The sequence below is a fragment of the Megalobrama amblycephala genome, linkage group LG19, assembly GCF_018812025.1.
Source record: "Megalobrama amblycephala isolate DHTTF-2021 linkage group LG19, ASM1881202v1, whole genome shotgun sequence".
NCBI classification, from domain to species: Eukaryota; Metazoa; Chordata; class Actinopteri; order Cypriniformes; family Xenocyprididae; genus Megalobrama; species Megalobrama amblycephala.
Window position 1 is genome coordinate 27,989,444 of NC_063062.1, and position 26,877 is coordinate 28,016,320.

At 41.5% G+C, this 26,877-nt stretch overlaps 1 protein-coding gene and 1 pseudogene across 2 annotated transcripts; both read right to left on the reverse strand.

Moving 5' to 3' along the window:
- Positions 1 to 339: 339 nt before the first annotated feature.
- Positions 340 to 13,003, reverse strand: LOC125254310 (annotated as a pseudogene).
- Positions 13,004 to 13,435: 432 nt separating this feature from the next.
- LOC125254344 (sodium- and chloride-dependent GABA transporter 2-like) lies at positions 13,436 to 26,844 on the reverse strand. Of its 2 annotated transcripts, XM_048168932.1 has the most exons (14): positions 26,502 to 26,844; positions 26,293 to 26,419; positions 24,868 to 25,028; positions 24,664 to 24,751; positions 24,413 to 24,545; positions 24,076 to 24,210; positions 18,590 to 18,693; positions 18,175 to 18,299; positions 17,995 to 18,107; positions 17,686 to 17,823; positions 16,166 to 16,268; positions 14,935 to 15,035; positions 14,562 to 14,732; positions 13,436 to 14,408 (listed from the first exon to the last, which is right to left on the reverse strand). In XM_048168932.1, the coding sequence occupies exons 1-14, from the start codon at positions 26,638 to 26,640 to the stop codon at positions 14,289 to 14,291; spliced, it is 1,758 nt and encodes a 585-aa protein (XP_048024889.1). In that variant the 5' UTR covers positions 26,641 to 26,844; the 3' UTR covers positions 13,436 to 14,288. The 2 variants fall into 2 exon arrangements, with proteins under 2 accessions (XP_048024889.1, XP_048024888.1); XM_048168931.1 differs by lacking the exons at positions 26,293 to 26,419; positions 26,502 to 26,844 and having other exon boundaries at positions 16,166 to 16,247; positions 24,868 to 26,241.
- Between the last annotated feature and the right edge of the window lie 33 nt (positions 26,845 to 26,877).

A 26,877-nucleotide genomic window follows, 5' to 3' on the forward strand; every position in this document is an offset into this window, starting at 1 on the left:
TCAATACACAGGAACAGGCAAGATCAAACACAGGCAGACAGGATACAAGGTACGCTCAGAATTGTCACTAGGAATCAAGACTTCGCAAACTGGTGGTGTGAGTGTGAGTCCTTTATAGTCCTTATAATGAGCTGCAGCTGGGTGTGGTAATCAGTGTGGTGTGCTAGGGTGGATGTGGCAACAGGTGATTGGTGGAGTGAGTGCATGTGATAGGCAAGGGAGGATTATGGGAAATGTAGTCCAGAGTGAGCAGGAATGTGACAGGAACAGATGGTGATCGTGACAGCTTGCCTGGCAAGTCCAGAATGATATATCTTCTACAAGGTCAGTCCGCCCTCGAATCGAATTGATTCAATGGCAACCAGACTCATCTGCTGGTACAGCGGTGAGGCTGTATTTTCCAGGCAAGTACAATGCATAAATAAACGGGTCTGAGTGTTTTGTCATTCTGATTTTGTGATATTTCTACTGTGTGATTTTCATATTTATGTACATTGTTTGTTTTTTGTGTGAACACATGTTGAAACTCGTTGAAACAAAATTTTCCCATAGGAAAAATTGGGACTAAGCCTATTAGTAGGCCTACTACTGGGCTAACTAACTCTTAGTCTGTTCTTAATCTCAGATTAAATGATTGTCATTTTTTTCCCAGAAACCTTGAAAGATAATGACAATGTCTTGAGCTCACATAATTTAAGTTCTTTTTAATATGAAAAAATATGCATTTTCATACATGGTCGCAACAATATTTTAGTTCTAATTTTTTCACGTTTTATTGTAAAAAGTTACGCTTTTTGTTATTGTTAAAAGTTATTATTTTGAAAAAAAAAAAAAGATATATATAAAAAAGATATATATTCAGACATGTGAAAACACAATGAAGGTGCATACATTTTGAAGTTCAGGCACCCTTGTGTGCTTTTGTCAAAGACATGAATATTTGATTATAATACAAAGATTACTAAAAACAATTAGAAATAAATAGCAAGGCTGAGCATCTTTTAGTTTGTGTTGCTCCTGACTAAGTCTTCCATCTCTGTGATGAAGGTATTTTCTTCTATTTCAGCTTGTTGCTTACAGATAAAAGGGAGGTTTGTGTCAGGACTGCACAGGGGATGCCAACGCTGTCGAGACAGACAGTGAAACAACATTAATCTGTTAGTTGATATACTCTTGGTTTGTTATGAGCTTTGGTTGAAAGTTAAACATATATCCCTGCCCTGATGATATCTCAGCGGCTTGTTCATCTCTTGATCACGTTTAATCTCACCTGTTTTAGGCTTCCTTTCTCAGTAAACATTCGAATCAGTGCCCATCCAGGCACCAGCAGAATGGAGGACAGGGCCAGTAACCAGCCTAGTGCGTACGCCCAGTCCGGGTACACATACCAGCGGTTAAAAGTGAGAGGCTTGTACTTCACTATTGACCAGACAAATGACACCTGAAAACAGACAGAAGAGAAAGATAATGTGTAGAAAGAATGGGGAAGAAAAATGAGAGTAAGAACAGAGTGAGCTCAACTGAGGCACATCATAGACCCTTGTGGTAAAGAAATATAGGCACCCCTTAATACTCTGCGCAGCAAAATCCTTGAGCAATTTCAAGTGTTCCATCCTCTGAACAAGTTCAAACACAATAAACACCTTTAATACAGACCCAGATTACAGACCTTTCATTAGCCAGCTGTACATATGCGTATCTGCAACTTGCAGCTTGAGCTATAATGTAGCTTTTCTTACTCTTTTACTGTATATATACAGTAAATGTATGTATGTGTATATAAAGATGAAATATATTTAAGATGAAATGTATGTATAAAATTTAATCTTAACACTTTTGTAAGATCACCCAGAGTATGTGGTTTTTGTGTATGTGTGGTTTCAGATTCAGTTGTTCCATTATTTTTTGCGTGTGTAAATTTAGAATAAAATTTAAACGAAAATTACTCAAGAATCATGATTTGTTCGTGAAAAAAAAATTTTCTTATGCAGATTTCATGCACAAATCTGTGTGTACGCAACAATGAACAATTAATTAATTAACATGACTACCTAGTCTTAATTAACAATTAACACTACTTCTCCATAATATACTGAACATTTTCATTGATTTCATTAAAATTTATTAAATAATCATTTTAAGTACATGCAAAGTTCTCCAATCCAAAGCAGCATCTAACCCTAACCCTAACATAACAACAATCAAAACTCAAGGTGAGCTCCTCTGGGCTTGTAATACACATAGCACAGGAAATGCAATTAGCTAAATAGTAATACATTTACAGTATTTATTTAAGGACTATTTAGTGAATGATTTCTCCTCCTCATGGAAATGGAAAGCGTTGTCAGAGTGGAAAAATTAAAGCAATGGAAAAGGCCTGCAGTGATGTTGAGGCACATGTATGCAATGCATATATTTTTGACCAAGTATAAGCACCTGTGAATCCAAAATAAAGATACATACCAGGGACACAATAGGAGTCAAGTATTTCCAGCACAGCATGAACATGTAGTTGGGTCGAGACTTTGTCATGTCTTCAATGATGTCAAACATTTTCTCAGCACCTGTGGCATATAGTGGAGAACGTCTCAGGTTACGTATGTAACCCCTAGTTCCCTGAGAAGGGAACAAGACTCTGCGTCAGTGGTGCTTTAGCAATGCCTCTGCGTGATTGCATCTGGTGCACTGTGTCAACTATTCCAATGGCTAGAGTGAACATCACTGGCGGGTGATGTCACGACCAGGAAAGGATAAAAGCACATCCAGAAAGACCGGCTTTAGCTTCAATTAGCTGAAGCCAGTCGCTCACAGGGATGCAGTAAGTATGGCAAAACAATGCAGCATCTCGTTCCCTTCTCAGAGAACTAGGGTTACCTGAGACGTTTCCTTTCAAGGGAATTCATGCTGCGTCAATGATTCTTAGGGAACAATATACCAAAACAGCATACTTACAAGTGCCTGTCTGTGTGAAACTATGGCACAATAAGACCTAAGCACCTGAGAACATGGAGCAGCATCCAAGTTGAGGTTGTAGAACCAGCCCACCACATCACAAATTTCTTTAAGGGATACACCTGACAGTAAGGCCTTGGAAGCCGCCATACTCCTAATAGAGTGATCTCTGACAGCCAAAGGTGATGGCTGACCAGAGACCTCATAAGCAAGAGAAATAGCCTCGACTATCCACTTGGTGACTGTCTGTTTGGAAGCAGGGAAACCCTTTTTAGATGATCCAAAACAGACAAACAGCTGATCAGTTTTCCCGTGTTATTAGAGGGTTCCTCCCCACAGATGTACCATCCAAAGGGACATGGTAAGCTGAGATAGCCTTCAGTCTGGAAGGGGATAGACCTGCTGAAAAATTGTCTTGCGGGAATTGAAGCACTGGACCAACTGGATCCCACTGTTGCATACCACACCAAGATGTCCACTTCAGGACATAAAGTTTTTCTTGTGGACGGAGCTCTAGAGTGAAGTATGGTCTCTACAACCTCAGATGAGAGATCACAGTCTATGAGCTGGGCCCCCTCAGAGGCCACACCCACAGGTTCCACATCTCTAGGCAGGGGTGAAAGAGCACGCCTCCCGCCTGAGACATAAGGTCCCTCCTGATCAGAATCTCCAAGGGAGAGCCGTCGAGGTGAGACACTAAGTCCGAAACCCATATTTGGCTCAGCCAGTACAGCGCTACTAACAGTAGACCTTTTCCTTCCTGGCAGACCTTCTCCAGAACTCCTTTGAGCAGAATGATTGCTCTCAGGGAGAGCATCTTTCCTAGGGATCACAGGAGGATCCGGTGTGCCAGTTTGCATAGTGGACGCGAACACAGACCCCACTGCAAATTATGTAAGAGACCACCGACGTGTTGTCTGTATGGACAAGCACATGATGGCCTTTTAGATCTGGGAGGAAGTGCTTCAAAGCCATGAAGACTGCCATCATCTCTTGGCAATTTATATGCCACGAAAGATGATGACTCCTCCACAGACCTTGAGCTGAGCAGCCTTCTATTACCTTACCCAGCCTTTGAGAGAATGCATCTGTTATGAGAGTGACTCAATGACACTGAGCTTCTTACAAAGGACCCTGGGACAGGAACCAATGTTTCCTCCATATAACCAAGGTGCGGAGAAACCGCCATGTGATTATGATTGTACGGTGTGGGTTCCCTCCTCAGGGAAAACTCTTTTGTCCTGAGCTACCACTGTAAGGGTCTCATGTACAGCAGGCCAAAAGGTATCACATTAGATGCAGCTGCCATCAGACCCAACAGTCTCTGAAACTGTTTCACAGTGAGTGACTGGCCTAGCTTTATTGCTTTTACAACTGAGAGGATAACAGCAATACGAGCGGGCAAAAGGATGGCCCACATTTTTAGAATCCCATACCACACCAAGGAAGGTGGTCCTCTGTAATGGAGAAATCACACTCTTCTTGACGTTCAGTCTCAACCCCAATTTCTGCATGTGAGCGAGAACGACATCTCGATGCCGAACCGCCATTTGTTCTGACTGTGCTAAAATTAGCCAGTCGTTTATATAGTTCAGAATGCAAATGTCCTGCAGCCTGAGCGGGGCCAGCACTGCATCTATGCATTTCGTGAATGTGCGGGGTGAAAGAGCTAGGCTGAATGGAAGAACCTGTTACTGGTATGTTTCGCCCCTTAAAGCAAACCTCAGGATCTTCCTGAGTTGTGGAAGGATGGAGACATGGAAGTATGCATCCTTTAGATCAGTCCTCAGATCTGATTTGAGTCATGATCTACTTCAATGTCAACATCTCCTGACTGAATGATTCAGATGACAAAGATCTGATATAGGACGCAACCCTCCATCCTTATTTGAAACAATGAAGTAACAGCTATAAAACCCAGACTCTCTGTGGGGTGGAGGGTCCCGTTCTATAGCCTCATTCGCTAACAGGGTCTTTACTTCTTGTTGCACTAGAGACTGCCAGGGATGCACTAACATTAGTAGCACCCTGTTGTATAGTGGTGGATGAGAACCAAACCTTTCTCTATAATCTACAGGACTCCTTTAGCCCGAAGCCTTCTTTGCCTGAAGAACGGTCCTCAGATCCGACTTCTGCTTAGAAGGCTTCAGCTGAGAGTGTCATCCTGGCCCCCAAGATTCCTGTGGCAGAGCATGAGATGCGACACTCTCTTTTTATTGCGTTCTATATGAGGAGCTTGACAGCTGTGGCTGCTCATGACCAGCAGCCTAAGAGGGTTGGTGGCAGTGAGGGAGATAGCGTTTAAATGCCTCTGCTTGCTTTTTAGCCTCCTGAAACCTCTCAACGACCGTATTTACAGCATTGCCAAAGAGGCCAGGGGGTGATAGCGGTGAATCTAAAAGGAAGGTCTTATCTTTTTTCTTTACCTTAGACAGGTTGAGCCAAAGATGTCTCTCTGTGGCCTGAGAGATAAATCTGTAGCCCGACGCAGTTTTCGTGTACAATCCCCTCATCACCATCCAGATCCCTCATCAGATCAGCTTCATATGCCTGCAGTATTGAAATGGTGTGCAGACATGCACCAGCCTGACCTGCTGCAGTATATGCTTTTCCCACTAGCACTGATGTAGTTTTTAATGGCTTAGTGGGAAGCGTAGGGGCTTTCAGGGACAATGCTGAATTAGGAGACAGATAGCTCGCAAGCGTCTGTTCAGCCCTGGTCATCGCCCCAAAGTACTTTTTCAACCCCCTTATATCAGAATATACATGGACTTGGGGGCTGAAAAGATGGGACAAGTATGGCTTATTCCACGATCTCAGAGCTGGATAGCTGAAGCGCCGGGCTCTCTCCTTGGGCGGAAGAAGCCGCAGAGCGGGCTTCCGACACCAGAGAGGGAGAGCTGGATCCCCCAGATAAAGGCAGAGAAAGGGCGGCGCCAATCTCAAACCCCTCTGAGAGATCAATTTGCAAACCCCATGTTCTCTGGTCCAGAGCCATGATCACTTTCCTCAAAAAGTGACAGGTGGGAGCGGAGCGTGCAAAGCAGCAGCCTCTCACAATGTTCGCAGTCAGCCCCCTCGAAGGCTGACAGAGCATGCTCCGCTCCCAAACATATAACACACGATACACACAAGTCGTGCATATCTCCACCCGTGAGAAAACGAGGGCAAGGAGGAACACACTTCTTTAATGTTTGGTTTGCTATAATGTGATTGTGTAGTGCACTATATTGGGACAGACAACAATAAATAAGACACACAGTTTGACACAGAGCGCTTGCTGAGGCACAGAAGCTAAAGCTGGTCTTTCTGGATGTGCTTTTATGATTTCCTGGTTGTGATGTCATCCGCCCGCGACGTTCACTCTCAGCTTTAGACTAGTTGACACATGTACATCAGACACAATCACACAGAGGCATTCCCAATGCGTCATTGATGCAGAGTGAGTTTATTGAATTATATTGAATACTATCAATGTCTTTGACATTTTGTATTTCACTTTTAATTTTATTGTAGTCAGAGTTTGTTAATGTCAATTCCTGTAGCTTGTTTGCAACTCACCAAAGATCCAACCTATGGCCAGAGATTCGAACACAGACAGGAACAGCAAACAAGCTCCATTGCAGGCATAGTAGTCAAACAACTGGAATACATACATCCCCCCTGCAGGTCATAATAAAACATTGCAACTAGATATAGTGGAAAAAGTTTAATTGTAACTGTAATGATTTCAAGGTTAGAAATGTGCTTGAATTGCTGTTGATTCCATATATGAACTCCATTGTTTATATCTAGATATAGTTGGTAGTTCTCAGAGTAATACCATTATAGTTGATATCCAGAATGAGTGTAATTTAAACCTACTTTTTTGATATCTGTAAGTTATAAAGTAGAAAGGCAATTTATTAAATGCTTTTGTTAAATTGGCTCACCTTAATCTGTATTGTGGACAAAAGTCAGATTTTAGTAAAAGAAACACTCAAGTAAAAGGTAAATTTCCCCCATCAGACTCATGCCTCTTCATTCCCCCTCTCAAGACTATCAGTTATCAATCAATGCATCATCAAGAACTCCATTAATCCTCACCTCTTTCATAGCCTCACTGTCTAGTGCTGACAAAGACTGTTCTGATCACACTGTTCTTCTGCAGTGTTCCTTCTTTACTGTTCTTGGATTACCTTCAATTCCAAGATCTGTGTGTGGTATAGACTACCTTTGTGTTGATACTTATCCATTGCTTTTCTTTTTCCTTCTTTTGTCTTCCTACCAGTCAGGCATCCATTGCCTGCTGTTTTTTGTTCTCTCCACTGTTACTCACCTATGTGTCTTGCAGTATCTTTATGTTGGTTTGTACCATCCTCTTGTATCAAATGCTTTCTTATATAAATTAGCCCATAAATTGAAAGTTGTAAAGTAACCGATATAACATGTACTTAATCTGATCTAGTGTAAATTCCAACAGACATTACTTTTCATGGTTTTTGGTGCCATGCTGGATGCATTGTTGCTTTTTATTTAAAAGAAAAAAAAAGAGATTGGATTTTGATCATCTCTCTCTCACAGACTCTCTCTCTCTCTCTCTCTCTCTCTCTCTCTCTCTCTCACACACACACACACACACACACACACACACACACACACTTCTCTGACCTCTGTAACTATGATGAGTTCTCCGAAGAAACAAGTGAGACAGAAGATCAGGAGGAAAATTTCTCGACGACCAGCTCTGCGCAGCACCACGGGGAACAAGTCCATCACTGATGTAATTACAGACTCCATTCCAACAAACTTTAAAGGATGCAGCACAAATTCAAAAGAACAATGAAACATTTCTTTTGATAAGCTTATTGAGGTACATAGTTTAAACTGCAGTTTTATCAGATTTAGCTACAAAAACTAGATTTACCTAAATGAACATTTTTTAAAAATGCTACAAATTAAAAAATCTAATTTTAATAGTTATATGAAAATTCTTGGTTCAAAACAAGTTACACTCAGTCTACATAATTTGTGGTATAATGCTGATTAGCACAAAAATTAATTTAGAATTGTCTTTTGTTTTGGTTATGGTGTGGCACTTACAGTACAACTGGGCTATTTTTTTTTTTTTTTTTTTTTTTTTTTTTGGAGGATTCAAAAGCAGAAATTCAAAGCATGTAATTCTATAAAAACTAATTAATTATTCTGTTAAAATGTATTATTTGAGCTAAGTTGTTTAAATCAACTTTTTTTTTTTTTTTTTTTTTTACAGTTGTTTTAGGGTTTATGAGGTTGCACTGTGTGATGTCAATTTACATTTTAAGGCTAAAGTGTCTAAATACTGTATATTTAAGATCTATATTTTGGATTACATATAGAACATTTGTTTGTATATGAAATACTAGTTTTACTTTACTGTAATTGTAGTTCTTGAAGCAAATATATATACATATAAAAGTATAAAATTGGACTATCCAGAAAGGTTTATTTATTTATTATACATCCAAGAGTTTTAAATGACTATATAGAGGATTTATAAAACTGTATGTGTTATTTTAGCTCACCTGTGTATCTATCCCCAGCAAAATAATCATGATGAAGAAACAAACAGCCCACAACTGAGGGAAAGGCATCATAGCTACTGCCTGTGGATAAGCTAGTCCTGGACCTGACAGAGACAGAGTTAGATCTGATTTTAAGCATTTGTATTCTTAATCATTCATTTCATTTTGTCTTCACTCGCCTAATAATATGTGTTTTCATGAAATGTTGCAGTACCTGATTCTGCCACATCTTCAATGGGGACGCCCTGCTCTTGGGCCATGAAGCCCAAAACAGAAAACACAGCAAAGCCAGCCACAAAACTGGTGCCGCTGTTCAGAAGGCAAAGCCACCAGCAGTCTCTGATACAAATAGATTATACAAACACATAAATACAACAGATTCAGCTATTAATTTGTGCATTCATTTTCATTAATTTCATTACTAACCTGTAGCAGTTGTTGTTGTATTGATTATAGCTGCCTAGTACAATGAGAGAGCCAAAACACACACTATAGGAGAAAAAGATCTGAGTTCCTGCCTCCATCCAAACCTAAACAAAAACACAGCACCATAAGCTGTATATATTAATAGTTTGATGTTTTAAAGCTTTAATATGTGTTGTTATTTTTCCTTTGCATTTATTTTGTTATAAGGCATCATGGAAGTAGAGGGCAGATGGTGGGGTTACCTGTGGGTCAGCAAGACGGGATGGTTCAGGGTACAGGTAAAATACAACACCCTGCAGAGCTCCAGGAAGAGTCAACCCACGAATCAGCAACACCAGTAGCATCACATAAGGAAACGTGGCTGTGAAATACACCACCTACAGGCACAATTCAATAATCTAGTATATTGACACTGAGAGTAGAATAAATATAGAATAAAACATGAATTTATCCCCAAAAGACAAAAAACAAACAAAAAAAAAACACATTATTTAAACTAAATAAACAACAACAAAAAATATTTTTCAATGTAGCCATATTTTATAAGATAGAAAACAATGAAGAGAAACAATCTATGCCCAATGTTTAAATATTGGTTTATTGTAAACATTATTCTTGCACACCTTGCCTGTACATTTGATTCCTTTCCAGATTGCAGAAATAACATATGATCCACATTGCAATGAGACACAGAAGGATCTCCCAGTTGATTTTACCAACCTCCTCAATACCTCCAGAGAGAGCCAGCACTCTGCGCCTGTACAATGTGACAAGAAAGAGAAAAACCGTAAGCCTGTTCATTTTTTTATTTTTTATTTTAATACAAATTAATAGTTTTATTTAGTTTTATTTAGCTTATTGCTCTTATTCTTTGAATCTTTGAAAACACTTTATCAATTTGGGTTTATTTACTCCCAGAACTCAGTAGCTGCAGGTGTTGAATTAATCAGTGTTGTCCGGTTGAGGGTAAGATTTCTTGCAGCAAGATTTACACAGTCATCTAACACAGAGAATGATTATGAGCAGATATTATTTTTTTAATGCAGTGTTTATTTATTTATTTGTTTAGTTTAGTTTATCACCTGTGTTCCAGGTGTTGCCACAGCTGACCCATGGCAGTTGGACACTGAAAGAGAAGAGGAGGTAGAAAAGTGCCCAGGCCAGAATGATAATGGAATACATGCAGCTGTACAGAAGAATCAGTTGTCCTGCATAGCCAATACCTGACAAAAGCAAACAAAAACACTGACTAGAAAATGAATCAAATAAGTGATTTATATGCACTCCTCAGCACCCAAGACAAATGCAAATGCCAAATATTAAATATATTACATAATTTCCATATACAACCAAGGGGAAGCAGCCAGGGGGTCCAACCAGCTTTATGGCACTTCATTACAATTTTAGCAAAGGCAAAATTTGAATTTTGTAAAATATAAAGTTTGCATTAAGAAAAAAACACCATTAAAAGTTTTTTTTTTTTTTTTTTTTTAAATCTTTGTAATTCTTTTTAAAGAATTATTTATTCCTAAAAGAATTAAGATTTATTTTTTTATTTTTTTAATGACTCACCCTCAGCCAGTAGACAGAGGCGATGCCAACATGTAATGCCCCCTTCGTGTGTGTACTGTCCCATAGCCGTCTCTAACAGGAACAGAGGCACCCCACAGGTAATCATAAACACCAGGTAAGGTATCAGGAATGCCCCTGAGAACACACAAGTACAGTAATACATTATCTAAACGGGTCATTAATTGCACTTTTTTATTTTATGTTCTCTGAAGTCCACTTATAATGTTGGTAAGATTTTTTACATCAAAAGCAGTAATAATTTAGAAACAACTGGGCATTACCCTGTTTTTTACGCTCTGGTTTGAACACTTTAAAGGCAGTATCACCTTTAAGACTTCAATGTAAATCACCCACTGTTTTGCTTGAGTAACATTTTTGCATATGAAATAAGTATTATTTGTTGTTATTATGAACTGATCTTCTCCATGAGAAGTTATTTTTAACCACATGTATTTGCAGCATTGAGCACTGTAGCCAGGATTGAATGCATGAATACATTGACCAGATTTTTGCTTAGCGTGAGCAAATAACCAACAATGTCAAGCATGATGTAAATATGAGATTCATTATGCAGTGAAGACAGTTTCAATGATTACAATGAGAATTGAGTGCTTGTGCCAAACCAAAGTGATTGAAAGCGAGTATTCTTTGATCACTTTCTGTATATTTTTTAATCACAATTTGAATAGGGGGCTCAGTGGGTAGCACTGTCACCTCACAGCAAAAAGGTCCCTGGATCGAGTTCCAGCTGAGCCTTACTATGTTGGATGTTCTCCGTGTGTTGGTGTGGTTTTCCCCTACAATTCGAAGACATGCAGTGTAAGTGTGTATGTCTGTGTGTTAGCACTGTGATGGACTGGCTGTGGTGGCATGGATAGGCAACATGTGACCTTACAGGACAAGCAGTTTGGAGAATTAAAACAATCATTTATCACAGATCCATTTACCACAGATCAGGCTTTCACGAGTTCACACTTACAAATGATTAGATAGAGTAAAAGAGTATGCATGTTTGGCATGCTGTCCACAGGAGGGCTCCAAGCTCGGAATGTCAACTGAACCCAGAGTACTCCCCTGTATCTTTGGTTAGGATAGTAACCAGGCTAGTGTGAGAGACGGAGTGGTGGAGGTATGCAGAAAAACTGTCGAGGAACATAGGTGAGTCGGCTACGTATTTATAGGCCTCCTCTTATGCTGATTGGGTAAATCATTTGAATGTGCTCCTCCCGAACTTTGTTAATAAAACATCATTTAAATTTAACATGGTTACTCTGTCTTTAAAGGCCCAATGAAGTGATTTGGAACACACTGCATTATTCAATGTGTTGACGTAATTTCCTCTGAAACAGGAAGACAGGGTGGTATATATATATATTAGCTCCTCCCCTTTTTAAAAATGGCCAAAAGCCTTTTGTTTATATCACAGCTCGGCCAGAGCCGTTGAGCTTGGTAAAGCCTCAGTTTTCTTCTAATCTCTAACCTTTTCTCCTCCTAATCACCTTCATATCACTTTAAAATATAGCATTCTGTACAAAATTCTAAATCACAAAATCAAAGTTTTGTGGTCTGTGCCGTGATCGTGCATATCATTCGTTCTGTGCTATCGTGTCTCTGGACTGGAGCAGACTGTGTGCACGCTGTGACGGTTCATGTAACATTAACGTGAAACCAGACTTAATTCGCCTCAATAGAAAGCATATTTACACAGTCTTAATCGTTCCCTATCCCCTACACTACCATTACCATTCACCATGTAGAAAACAGTAAATGTGTGAACAAGTGACCGATTTTAGCCACAGCTTCAGCGTCTATTTATAAAGGGTGGGATGCTTTAGATTCTAGAGAGCATTTGATTGGACAGAAAATCTGATGAGAAGCTAAAGTGCAGTGTGATTTCATCGTTGATCCATATTGGTGGAAGTGAGAGACTATACGTTTTGAATGCTTATATCATCTGAATATGAATTTTGTCATTTTTTTGGAGCAGACTAGCATATAGATAAGAGTAAGGCTAACATATTCATACTAAAAGCCAAAAAACTTTCATGGCGACTTCAAGTAAAAGTGTGCATCTTTCAGTAAAAGTGTACATAAATAATTATGCTACTGACATGCTCAGGTGTTTTGTTGATAAACAGCAACTTAACAAATGTCAGAATCCTTTGGAAGGTATGAAGACAATGTTCTTCAACAACTAAGAACTGCAAAATATTTGGAAAACTTCATTTAAAACAATTTTTATGCCAAGTAATCCTGTTTAAGTGTCTCACCCTTCATTAACATGTTAGTAGTTTTTCAGCAATTTTCAGATATAATGAAATATGCATTTAGGTTGCCTCATACCTCCTCCATTCCTGTAGCAGAGGTAAGGAAACCTCCATATGTTACCCAGTCCAACCACATTCCCTGCCACAGCCAGAAGAAACTCTGCTTTACTGCCCCAGTGCCCTCTCTCCTCTATTTGTTCTTCTAATCTGTTCATTTCTTCACCAGATCTGTCTGATTCGGCTGTCATGCTGTAGAGAAGTCAGTGTGTGAGAATTTATAGTTTATTATGATGGTTGGTGAGCCTCAGGTAAAATATATAATGCAAAGTAATTCATTTTGAGAACATTTAAATATGTAAAACTTTCCATTTTTTCAGTCAGCAGATGCTACTAAGTTTTAACAGTTGTAAGGTTTTACCAAGTCGTAACACTACTGACCATAACAGCAGTGACACATTCTTATAAAATATAAATTCAGATGTTTATAGACCATAAAACACACATCACTGATCAGAGTAAATCAACACATTTTTAAATCTTTTACATCTGGAACACACATGTAAACTAAGTGACATTTTAAATATTTTTTTATATATATTTTCACAGAAACCTTAAAAGAAAAAATGTATTGAGCACACATAATTCAAGTTATCTTTAATATGAAAAATGTGCATTTTCATTGATACAAGCTTTTCCAGTCTAGGGTTGAGAGAAGGTGACAGGATTAAATTAAATTAAAAAGGAGAAACATAAATGTGGAGGATTCCCTTCAGTCCTCTGCCCCAGAAATGTGAGTCAACCACTTGATGATGCAAGTTAAAGTTATTTATTTTAGTTAAACAAAGAAAATGGAAGCGGTTAATCTTCAATCAAGGACATGAATAGCTGATTAATTTACTAAATGACCTATACAGGTAAAAGAAAGAAAAACAGCATAAGCTTCCCTCCACTCCCTGAATAACCAAACACATTGGATGAACGTATTAGAAAAGAAAAAGTAGCAACCTCTCCCTACAGCTTCCTATAACATAAAAATAGTTAATATAAGATAGATACGATACCTTTTAATACCGAATCAATGTAAGAAAGAAAAGAAAAATCACTACCTGATAGCAAAAGAACTACAACACTGTTTTGACACCAGAGCACACACAAACCACAACGTGTGCAAACTAACTGCAATACAAAGGTCAGCACACCAATTTTACACTCAATAGCTTGCTTGCAATGACGTGATTCTGGTTAAGCATGAAATTCAGTAACATAGGCATTTCATGCTTCCCTATGTAGAAAATCACTTCCTGCCCTCCATCTGCATTTCCACCCCGTGACATCATGTGCAAACAACCTATTGCAGGAACACATAAGTCTGGCATGTATCAGGCATGTGAAAGCACAAGAACGTTTCAGTGACATACATTTTGAAATTCAGGCACCCTTGTGTGCTTTCGTCAAAGACATGAATATTTGATTAAAATACAAAGATTACTAAAAACAAACTGAAATAAATAGCAAGGCTGAGCATCTTTTAGTTTGTGTTGCTCCTGACTAAGTCTTCCATCTCTGTGATGAAGGTCTTTTCTTGTGTGTCAGCTTGCTTACAGATAAAAGGGAGGTTTGTGTCAGGACTGCACAGGTGATGCCAACGCTGTCGAGACAGACAGTGAAACAACATTAATCTGTTAGTTGATATACTCTTGGTCAGTTATACAGTTTAGCTTTGGTTAATAATAAAAACACAAATCCCTGCCCTGATGATATCTCAGCGGCTTGTTCATCTCTTGATCACGTTTAATCTCACCTGTTTTAGGCTTCCTTTCTCAGTAAACATTCGAATCAGTGCCCATCCAGGCACCAGCAGAATGGAAGACAGGGCCAGTAACCAGCCTAGTGCGTACGCCCAGTCCGGGTACACATACCAGCGGTTAAAAGTGAGAGGCTTGTACTTCACCATTGAACAGACAAATGACACCTGAAAATGGACAGAAGAGAAAGAGAAGTTGTGAAGAATGGATGGAAAAGAAAAAGGAGAATGAAATCAGAAGAATGTGAGAAATGGCTTTAGCCAAGGATCTACAACTACAGTAAATAATGATCTGAGAGATTTGTTGGCTTTTTAAAATTTTAAAAATAAATGAAGCTCAAAGAGATAAATGAAATGCAGAGACACACACCAGGGACACGAGAGGAGTCAGGTATTTCCAGCACAGCATGAACATGTAATTGGGTCGTGAGTCTGTCATGTCTTCAATGACGTCAAACATTCTCTCAGCCCCTGTGGTGTTAGGGAAGAATTGAGCATCACTGGCTTTTAGATTCTGTCATTGTTGTCTATTGCGGTTTCAGAAACTGTCATCGCTGTCTCATATCATAAATCATATTTATTTAATTTAAAGTAAAAATGTAATTAATTCATAATTTAGTTTCTTATGATCATTTTCAAAAATGATCAGGGACCCTGACAATAAAACTTCTGTTTCTCATTTCTTAAAGGGTTAGTTCACCCACAAATGAAAATTATGTCATTAATTACTCACCCTCATGTTGTTTCACACACAAATGACTCAGAACACAAAGATAAATGTAATGAAATTCGAGAGCTCTCTGACTCCTCAATAAACAGTAATTTAACCACCACTTTCATGGTTCAGAAAGGTACTAAAGACATTGTTAAAATAGCGTCTGCCAATATTGAGTCGGCGTTCTTACATAGAACCTGGAAGCGCTGGATGTAATGACACAGAAGAGAAGATATTGTTGAATAAATGTGTTATTTTTTTTGTTCTGTTTTTGCACACAAAAAGTTTACTCGTCGCTTCATGAAATTAATGTTGAACCACTGCAGTCACATCGACTATTTCAACAATGTCTTTCTGGACCTTGAAAGTGGTGGTTAAATTGCTGTCTATTGAGGAGTCAGAGAGCTAAAGGATTTCATCAAAAATATCTTAATTTGTGTTCCGAATATGAATGAAGGTCTTACGGGTGTAGAACGACATGAGGGTCAGTAATTAATGACAGAGTTTTCTAACCCTTTAATGTTAGAATCCTTCAGAAAGCTATGCAGAGTGGCAGTGCTACACACAGCCAGAAACAAGGTTTGACAGATTTTTACAACATTTTACACTTAGTTACTGGTGTTTAGTATAATACTATTTCAATCATGACTTGAACTCTCAGAGTAGCTTTGGCATGTTAATACGTATGGCAGTGTTAATGTACTGTATTTGGTCTTGGCAGACTAGATCTGCTACCCAAGCTGCTGCATATATAAACAATGTTGTGAGCATGTAAGATATGCAGCTACATGAATAGACATGCATAAATCCCATAGTAGACTAGGTATATATATATATATATATTTTATATACAACCCTTAGTTTCTGTAGCTTCTGTGCAACTCACCAAAAACCCAACCCATGGCCAAAGACTCAAACACACAGAGGAAAAGTAGACAGGCTCCACTGCAAGCATAGTAGTCAAACAACTGGAATACATACATCCCCCCCTATAGGTCACAATGCAGAATTACAACTCAAACAGAACAAACATGTGGAAGTCAACACAAAGGACTGGAATGCATACTGCACAATATGCGCTGTATACTGGCCACTATTTTCAAAAGTAGTAGCTTGTAAGAGTATACAGCATAGAATGTTAAAGGTATGATAGTGTGTAGCACAGTGGCGAGGCCAGAAATCTTCAAGTGGGTGGACCTTGGCGAAATAGGGTGGACCTCTATTTTTTTGTCTAATATATATATATATATATATATATATATATATATATATATACAGTATATATATATATATATATATATATATATATATATGGGGGGGGGGGTTATTATTATTATTATTATTTTAATATTATTTATTTTATTTATTTTTTGCAGCAAATAATTCACAGAAATTTTAAGCAAAAAGATTTAAGTTTGCTCGTTTATTTACTCATTTAATAATTCACTTAATTTTATTATCATGGGAGACGTGGACGATATGTGAAACAGTGTCTATTATTTTGCGAGCAACTGGTGATAATGAAAATTACCATGTCGCAATATTGAAAATATTTCCATTTTAAACCATGAAGGCGAGCCAGTTGATATCACACAAACTTTGCGTGAGAGTTATACGGGTGAAGGAGTAGTCTCAAACTCCAGTCAATTATTCACTACAGAAATTGAAAGTAAAAACTGACTGAGCTTTTGGCATCCGACGCTGCAATAACGGCGCATATTCTCTTTGAGACATTGAGAGATTAATCTAATTTATTTTCTTAATATTTCTCTTGTGGCCCATATAGTGAGAAAAAAGGTATTTTTCATGAATCGAGAAGTATTTCGTGTTAAACAAGTTGTTCTTTAAATGAGGAGTAAGCTATCTAACTAATATTTTATTGTACTCGCAGCGCGTCAGTTATGTGGTGATGCGCTATGATATCGCGGGGCAAATGAATTGCAATATTAATTTAATAATAAAAGTAGCATGATAATAAGAAAAATAATTGAATAGCCATGCATGCCCATCCGCTATAAACCACTGTGAATGAATAAACGGCGTTCGGGCACGGCATCAAATCGATTAACTCTTTTATCCAAATCCACATGCATGGACCGTTCAAGTGTTCAGTACTGCAATGTCCGAGTCTCTCCTATCTCATGGTGTTTCTCACTGTGTTTTTAGTCGGCTCAAGCAAGAAACGACAGCTGCTGTCTCAACTGTATTTTTAATAATAAATGTTTCAAATTATGTATAGGCATTCACAACAGATGACTATTTCCAGACCAAAGTAGTGTCTGAAAATAAAACGAAATATTCTGGCACCTTTGATTGGGTGGGCCAGCTATCAATCTGGGTGGGCCAGTGCCGCCCTGGCCCTTCTGTAGCCTCGCCACTGGTGTAGCAAGTTATACAAACACAAACCTCTGTAACCATGACAAGTTGGCTGAAGAAGCAAACAAGACAGAAAAGTAGAAGCAATATTTCTCGACGTCCAGCTTTGCGCAGTACCATAGGGTACAGGTCCATCACTGATGTCATGAAAACTTCCATCGCAACAAACTTTGTGGGATGCAGAACACAAGTGTATTAGAATTGTAAAACACTTTCAAGTGTATTAGATGAGATTTAAATTGTATATTACATCTACTTAGCAGCTTCCCAACTTAAGAAGTCAGTATACCCCTTAAACATGGCTCTTGATTAAGAATTTAGGTTTGAGTTGTAGCTCACCTGTGTATCTAGTCCCAGCAAAATAATCATGATAAAGAAACAAACAGCCCACAACTGAGGGAAAGGCATCATAGCTACTGCCTGTGGATAAGCTATGAATGCTAGTCCTGGACCTGAAAAAAAGAAATAGAGAGAATCTTTTCTTGAGTATTTACTGTTCTGAAGCTTTTGTTGCAGTACCTGATTCTGCCACCTCCTCAATGGGGACACCCTGCTTTTGAGCCATGAAGCCCAGGACTGAGAAGACAGCAAAGCCAGCTACAACACTGGTGCCACTGTTCAGAAGGCAAAGCCATAAGCTGTCCCTGATAGGGAAAACATATATTATACAAGTCCTTGGTACGCAAATCAGTGTGCCTAAATTATATGCTATGTAGAAGAGAGAAGAGGAGGGGGCCAAACACCGAACCCTGAGGTACATCACTGATTAGTTAATGTGACTTAGACACCCCATACCCTAAAGTAAGAATACCTTTGAAAAAGCACTTAAACAAAGGCAGCAGTATACGTACAGTATAGTTCAAGAGAATCTTGAAAAGAAAAAAAAAAAAAATACTGAAAAAATATCATATTTTTTTAATAATACTGAACTAACCTGTAGCAGTTGTTGTTATATTTATTGTAGCTGCCTAATACAGTAAGAGAGGCTGTTCCTAAAGCATAGGAGAAAAAGATCTGAGCTCCTGCTTCCATCCAAACCTAAATGCACAACACATTAGAAGTGAGGACTTGGGAAAGGGCTCAAGAATTGTAATATTAATGCTAGTTTGATGTCCGCAAAATTTCAATTTTGTTTTGCTACTTTTAACAAGAAAATAAAAACTTTCTAAACTTTTTACTGGTTGTGAATGTAATTAAAAATACTATGCAAAAACATTTATTTATACAGTAATATCAACTGAACTAGTCTTTGTATAACGGTGTAATAGAAGTTCTTGTATCGAAGGAAGGAAGAGGACAGGGATCGGCTTTGGGCTGCTGACAGTCTTTATTCTCACCAGAGAAAAATATCAAACACATAAACAAAAAGACGGTGCAACGCACACTCAATAATTCCACATCCAAGGACGGGCTTCACTCCACGAAACGAGCACAGCTCACTCAGTCCGACTGTCAGCAGTCCCTCTCTCTCTCACACGCTCCTGCTTCTCCTGGCGTTTTATCCTGTCTCCACGCCAATTACTGGAACGAGAAACAGGTGTTCGTGATTTACATTCAACCCGTTCAATCACCGCACATCCCCAGACACTCCCTCCTGTTGCAGACCCCGCTAAACCACGCCCCCCTCGCCACATACCCCCACCGCCCGACTCAGGCCGGGGAGCCGTCCGGCCTGCAGCCCCCCCCCCCCCCATTTCTGGAGAGGAAGTCGGGCCACAGCCATCTGAACACCCGGCCTGTGGATCACTTTGAATTTAAAAGGCTGTAAAGCAAGATACCAACGAGTGATCCGCGCGTTGGTGTCCTTCATGCGGTGGAGCCACTGCAGAGGGGCATGGTCCGAACAGAGGGTGAATTCCCGCCCCAGGAGATAATAGCGGAGGGTGAGGACGGCCCACCTGATGGCTAAACACTCTTTCTCCACGGTGCTGTACTTAGCCTCTCTCTTAGAGAGCTTGCGGCTAATGTACAGCACCGGCCGCTCCTCACCCTCTATCTCCTGGGACAGGACCGCACCCAGCCCTCTGTCCGACGCGTCTGTCTGCAACAAAAAGGGGAGAGAGAAATCAGGGGAATGAAGTAACGGCCCGCCACATAAAGCAGCCTTCACCTGGGTGAAGGCCTGCTGGCACAGCTCCGTCCACTGGACCGTATCTGGTGCATCCTTTTTAGTCAGATCAGTCAACGGGCTGGTGAGGTCCGAATAATTAGGAACAAACCTTCTGTAATATCCCGCCAGCCCGAGGAACTGTCTTACCTCCTTTTTGGTCTTGGGACGCGGACAGGTTGCAACCGCTGCTGTCTTATCAATTTGGGGACGCACCTGTCCATATCCCAAGTGGAAGCCCAGATACCTTACTTCCACGCGCCCAATTGCGCACTTCTTCGGGTTGGCCGTGAGCCCAGCCCCTCTCAGCGATCTCAGGACAGCCCTCAAATGCTGCATATGCCGCTGCCAATCATTACTAAAAATAATAATGTCATCCAGATAGGCAGCCGCATACGCAGCATGGGGCCGTAAGATCTTGTCCATGAGTCGCTGAAAGGTCGCCGGTGCCCCGAACAGCCCGAACGGAAGGGTCACGAATTGGTGTAATCCAAACGGCGTCGTGAAAGCAGGTCTTTTCTTTGGATAATGGAGACAAGGGGATCTGCCAATACCCTTTTGTTAAGTCCAGTGTCGAATAAAAGCGAGCTGTACCGAGCCGGTCAAGCAATTCGTCCACACGCGGCATTGGATACGCGTCGAATTTCGACACTGCATTCACCTTGCGATAATCCACACAGAACCGCACTGAGCCGTCTGTTTTGGGGACCAAAACTATCGGGCTCGCCCAGTTACTGCTGGATTCCTCTATTACCCCCATTTCAAGCATTGCCTCTAATTCTGCCTGAACTACTTTTTTTTTGTGTTCAGGTAACCTATACGGCCGGCTGCGAATCACCACGCCCGGCTCTGTCTCGATGTGGTGCTGAATGAGGTCAGTACGGCCCGGTAGGGGAGAGAACACGTCGGCAAATTCAGCCTGTAATTTGGAAACATCAGTGAGCTGTGAGGGCGAAAGGTGATCTCCCCCCGGGGCCAGAGCGAGGGATTGTTTTTTTACATTCGCCTCTGGCCCGAGATCATCCTCCCCGCTAATCACCGTCGCCAGCATCACTGATTCCGCCTCACTCCACTTTTTCAGGAGGTTGAGGTGATAAATTTGACGTGCCCCTCTCCTATCGGACCGTATTACTTCATAATCGAGATCACCAACTCGCCGTGTGACCTCAAATGGTCCTTGCCACTTCGCCAGTAATTTTGAGCTTGATGTGGGGAGTAATACGAGCACTTTCTCTCCCGGTGCAAATTTACGCAGATTAGTTCCCCTGTTATACAACCGGCACTGTCTGTCCTGGGCTTGTAACAAATTCTCCATAGATAGCCGCCCCAAAGTGTGGAGTTTTGTTCTCAAGTCCAGCACATACTGAATTTCATTTTTCGATTGAGACGGTCCGTCCTCCCAAGACTCTCTTAGGACATCCAACACCCCGCGGGGGTGGCGCCCAAAGAGAAGCTCGAAGGGGGAAAACCCCGTGGAGGCTTGCGGGACCTCTCGCACAGCGAACAACAGGGGTTCCAACCATTTATCCCAATTTTTGGCGTCTTCTTGAACGAACTTACGAATCATGGATTTAAGCGTGCGATTAAAACGTTCGACCAGCCCGTCCGTTTGTGGGTGAAAGACGCTGGTTCGAATCGATTTAATGCCCAACAATTCGTACAGTTCGCGTAGCGTACGTGACATAAACGCCGTGCCTTGATCAGTGAGGATTTCTTTCGGAATCCCCACTCGGGAGATTAAACTGAAGAGGGCGTCCGCAACACTCTTAGCGGAAATGTTGCGGAGAGCCACTGCTTCTGGATATCGTGTTGCATAATCCACAATGACCAATGCAAAACGATGCCCTCTCGCTGATCGCTCTAATGGCCCGATGAGGTCCATGCCAATTCGTTCGAAGGGGACCTGCATTAATGGAAGGGGGCGCAAAGGCGCTTTTGGAGTGGCCGGAGGATTTACCAGCTGACATTCACGACAAGACGCGCACCACCTGCGCACGTTCTCGTGAATGCCCGGCCAAAAGAATCGGGTCATGAGGCGATTTAGTGTCGCTGTTTGTCCTAGGTGTCCAGCCATTGGGTTAGAGTGAGCCGCATGGAAAAGCATTTCCCTGTGGCTCTTTGGTACTAACAACTGGGTTGTATCTTCTTTTGATTGAGTGTCTTGGGTCACTCGATACAACCTATCTTTAATAATCGCAAAATAGGGATAAGTTAGTGGTCGTCCAGGCTGGAGAGGCTGACCGTCAATCGTACTGACCCTCTCAAACGCATTTTTCAGCGTGTCATCGTGAGACTGCTCCAGGGGAAAATCATCACGGTCCGAGAGAATCAGTCTCCCGATCCCGCTCTGTTCCCCTGAGGCAGTCACCACTGGTCCCCGGTCAGTCTCCCCCGCCTGCACTCGCACTTCCCTTCCCCGCGTACATTTACTCCAAGAGGCACCCGAGCATAAATGTCCCAATAATTTATTAAATGCGGGCCAATTCGTCCCCAAAATTATCGGGTGCCGGAGGTGCGGATTAACTGCCACCTCCACACTATGCTTTTGACCCCTAAATAGAATCCCGACTGACACCAACGGATAACTCGCGATATCCCCGTGCACACACCGTACCTTAACCACGCGGCCTGTATCCAATGCCCCGGATGAAATCAGGCTTTGATGCACGGAGGTTTGGTTACAACCCGAGTCCACCAAAGCCTGATATGTACCCCCCTTGATACTCACTGGTATCTGGTACTGACCAGCTTGACCGGGGGCGACCTGCAGATCGTCCGGGACCCGGATCAATGTCCCCACCTCCATCACTGGACACCGGTCTATGAAATGATCCGGGTCCCCGCAACGCCAACAGGCCGGCCCAGACCTGCCCGCCGCTCCAGTGGCGGAGAACGGGCCGAATGATTGGCGTGGAGAGAGGGGAGAAGCAGGCGCGGGGTCCAGCCCGGCGGTGGCCAGTCCCGCCCCCCTGGGCGGGCCTCTCGGCGCCACGAACGGCCGATGATCCGTTCCACCCCGCCCCCGGGGCGGAACACGAGGCGGGCCGGGCGGACGGGACCTAGGTAGAGGTACAGGTCTGGAGAGAGAGAGGGGAGGAAGAGAGGGAGAGAGAGAGACAGATGGCAGGGGTTCGCCGACCCCTGGGCACGCCACCAGGTGGTCCTCCGCCAATTGGATGGCCGAATCCAGCGACGTGGGCCGGTGGCACTGGACCCACTCGGCGGTCTTCTTCGGGAGCCGAGTGGTGAACTGTTCCAGCACCACACGATCGATCATCTGCTCCACGTCGCCTCCGTCGGCCATCAGCCATTTGCGGCACGAGTCCCGGAGCTGTTGGGCCAACACGAAGGGCCGGCCCGCCTCCCCCAGCTCCAGAGACCGGAAACGCTGACGATGCTGCTCGGGGGAGCGGCCGACCCGCTGTAGGATGGCCCTCTTGAGGTCGTTGAAGACCAGGAGGTTCTGGATGGGCAGCTGCTGTGCTGCCACCTGCGACTCGCCCGAAAGCAGCGGGACGAGCCGCATGGGCCACTGGTCCCGGGGCCAACCTGACACCTCAGCCGACTTCTCAAACAGGTCCAGGAAGGCCTCCGGGTCGTCTTGCGGGCCCATCTTCTGTAGTGGCAGCTGGAAGGATCCAGCAGCTGCCACGCTGGTCTCCGCGGGAACCTCCCGGTCTATCCAGCTCCGGAACCTCTCGCGGTCCTCCTGTTGGCCCTGTACGATCGCCTCGAAGCGGCGCTCCTGATCGTTCCTGAGATCTAGCAGGGCCCGATGTTGTTCTTGATGAAGGGCCGCGAGGGATGAGATGATGTCCGCAAACGGCGTTCCCGCGGCGGAGGTTGCCTGCATGGCGGCGGCTTCCGTCTTCCTTCCCGGGTTTCGGCACCAGTGTAATAGAAGTTCTTGTATCGAAGGAAGGAAGAGGACAGGGATCGGCTTTGGGCTGCTGACAGTCTTTATTCTCACCAGAGAAAAATATCAAACACATAAACAAAAAGACGGTGCAACGCACACTCAATAATTCCACATCCAAGGACGGGCTTCACTCCACGAAACGAGCACAGCTCACTCAGTCCGACTGTCAGCAGTCCCTCTCTCTCTCACACGCTCCTGCTTCTCCTGGCGTTTTATCCTGTCTCCACGCCAATTACTGGAACGAGAAACAGGTGTTCATGATTTACATTCAACCCGTTCAATCACCGCACATCCCCAGACACTCCCTCCTGTTGCAGACCCCGCTAAACCACGCCCCCCTCGCCACAAACGGTTATTAAGCCTGATGCCAGGAAAGAGCAGATGGTGGGGTTACCTGTGGGTCAGCGAGACGAGCCGGTTCAGGGTACAGGTAAAACACAACACCCTGCAGAGCTCCAGGAAGAGTCAACCCACGAATCAGCAACACCAGTAGCATCACATAAGGAAATGTGGCTGTGAAATACACTACCTACAGTACAGGCACAAACAAGAAAGGGTAAAATTACACGCATTTGCAAACTAATAATAATAATAATAATAATAATAAATATAAGTTAATATAAAAACTGTAAATGCAGAAGAATCAAGGACCAAGATTAATTGAATTTTGACATTTTGAGAAATGTTTACTGTGGAAAGACAAAATTCTCTTCAATGATATTTTTGCACACCTTGCCTGTAGATTTGACTCCTTTCCAGACACAGAAATAACATATGATCCACATTGCAATGAGACACAGAAGAATCTCCCAGTTGATTTTACCAACCTCCTCAATACCTCCAGATAGAGCCAGCACTCTGTGTCTGTAAAATTTAATGAGAGAAAGCAACAATATGGCTTAATAATTTGCTAAAAATTTGGAATGTTCTTGCAAGATTTGATTTTATTATTTTCAATTGTTATCATGGTGAGTTTATTTACTTCCAGAACTCAGTAACTGCAGAGGTTGAATTAATCAGCGTTGTCCAGTTTAGGGTCAGATTCTTTGCAGCGAGATTTACACAATCATCTAAGACAAAGAAGGAGGAGAAGAAGAAAACATGGTTTGCAAACCCCTGGTTCAGCATATTTAGATACGTTCGGCAGATGTTACTTCTTTAGGTGAGTTTTGTTCCAAATTATCACCTGTGTTCCAGGTGTTGTCACAGCTGTCCCATGGCAGTTGGGAGCTGAAAGAAGAGATTAGGTAGAAAAATGCCCAGGCCGGAATGATGATGTAATACATGCAGCTGTACAGCACTATCAGCTGTCCTGCATAGCCAATACCTGACAAAAGCAAACAGATACTTCACCAGCAATTAAGTTATTGACCCACTGAATTAAGTTATTTTAAAGTAACCAAATTAAGTACTCTCAAAGTGATTTTATATGTATAATAGATTGCACATAGAGAATTACATAAATTGAAAGCAAAAAAAAAAAACAAAAAAACAAAAAAACAATATTGTTGTATAGAACACAAATAATTTTCAGTCCAGTGAAGAAGATAAGATGCAAAGTCTCGATCAAAGTGCAGTGTATTTATTAAAGTAAACTCAGGTAATCCAATACTGGCAAACTCAACAAAACAGCATGCAAGGCACAAACAATACTGGACAAGAAACGGGACAAATGGAGGGACCTATGCTGCATTCACGCTACCGCGTAATTGCCATAATGTGATGTTACACGTGACGTTATATTCAGAGCTGTTCACGTCCTCGGACTGGGAATTAAGTGTTTCTATGGCACCACTATCAACGCCTTAATGAATGTACAGTGGTCAGGTAGTACTGCGGCCACGTGGTAAACAAGGGAACTTTCAGAAAACTCCTAGCTTACACACTGTACAGTAATTACGATATGGCGTGAACGCACCTTTAAATACACAAGGATAACAAACTAAACATGAACAGGTGGGAGTACTCAATCAATAACCATAGTAACAAACAAGGAGTGGGAAAATGAAACAAAGGAAACAACGATAAGCATTCTAAAAGTCCTGAAAATAAAATCAAAACACATCAAATAAAGTATAATGACAAAATCGCATTCTGTGTTTTCCATTTTTTTTCAGTATATGTTACTAAATCAATATTCTCTTTAAAAAGACCTTAATTGTTTACTGTGATGGATTTTTTAAATATATTTTCTGTTATGGACAAAAAAAAAAAAAACACCAGAAAAATAAATAAATCCCACAATAAATTCTGCAGTCAGTAAACCTAGCCAGTATGTATTCTGCATATTAACAGTGATGTGAAGCGAAACTACTCTTTTAAAAATTGTTTCTTTTATTTTTTTCTTATTTGTTTAAGGTTTTAACTGGAAACCATGATTTTCAATTAGACCAATATAAAAATGCACTTTAAAGAAATACAATCAGTGTGCCAAATTTCACCTCCTTTTATAATACAGTAATAATAATAATAATAATAATAATAATATTGACTCGATTGGTACATCGCCTCACATTTAGGCTACTTTAGAAAATGTGAGTGCTGGTTGTCTGTGCAAATCCCACCTGCTCAAAGAATGCATATAAAATGATTTAAAAAACTGATAGTGGACAGTGGACAGAGGCGATGCCAACATGTAATGCCCCCTTCCTGTGTGTACTGTCCCATAGCCGTCTCTAGCAGGAACAGAGGCACCCCACAGGTAACAACAAACACCAGGTAGGGTATCAGGAACGCCCCTGAGAACACAACAGTACAATATAACATTATTAAAAAACAACATTATTAGCAAACAACAATTGTGTATTTAGGCTGCCATACCTCCTCCATTCTTGTAGCAGAGGTAAGGAAACCTCCACACATTACCCAGACCAATCACAATCCCTGCCACAGCTAAAATAAACTCTGCTTTACTGCCCCAGTACCCTCTCTCCTCTATTTGTCCTTTGATTCTAGGCATACTGTCACACCGTTTTGACCAGGTCACTCTGATCCTGCTGTCTAGACTGCTGTAATTTCACAGTGAGATTGTTTTAAATTCTGTTTAACATTTATTAAAATGTATAAAGCTATTCATTGACTGAAATGACAGCTGAAATGCTGAAATGACAACCAAAGTACAAAATAAGTAATGGGGCGAATCTAAAGCAGATGCAGTTCATCATGACATATGATATGCCTCAGGCAAAATTTGCAT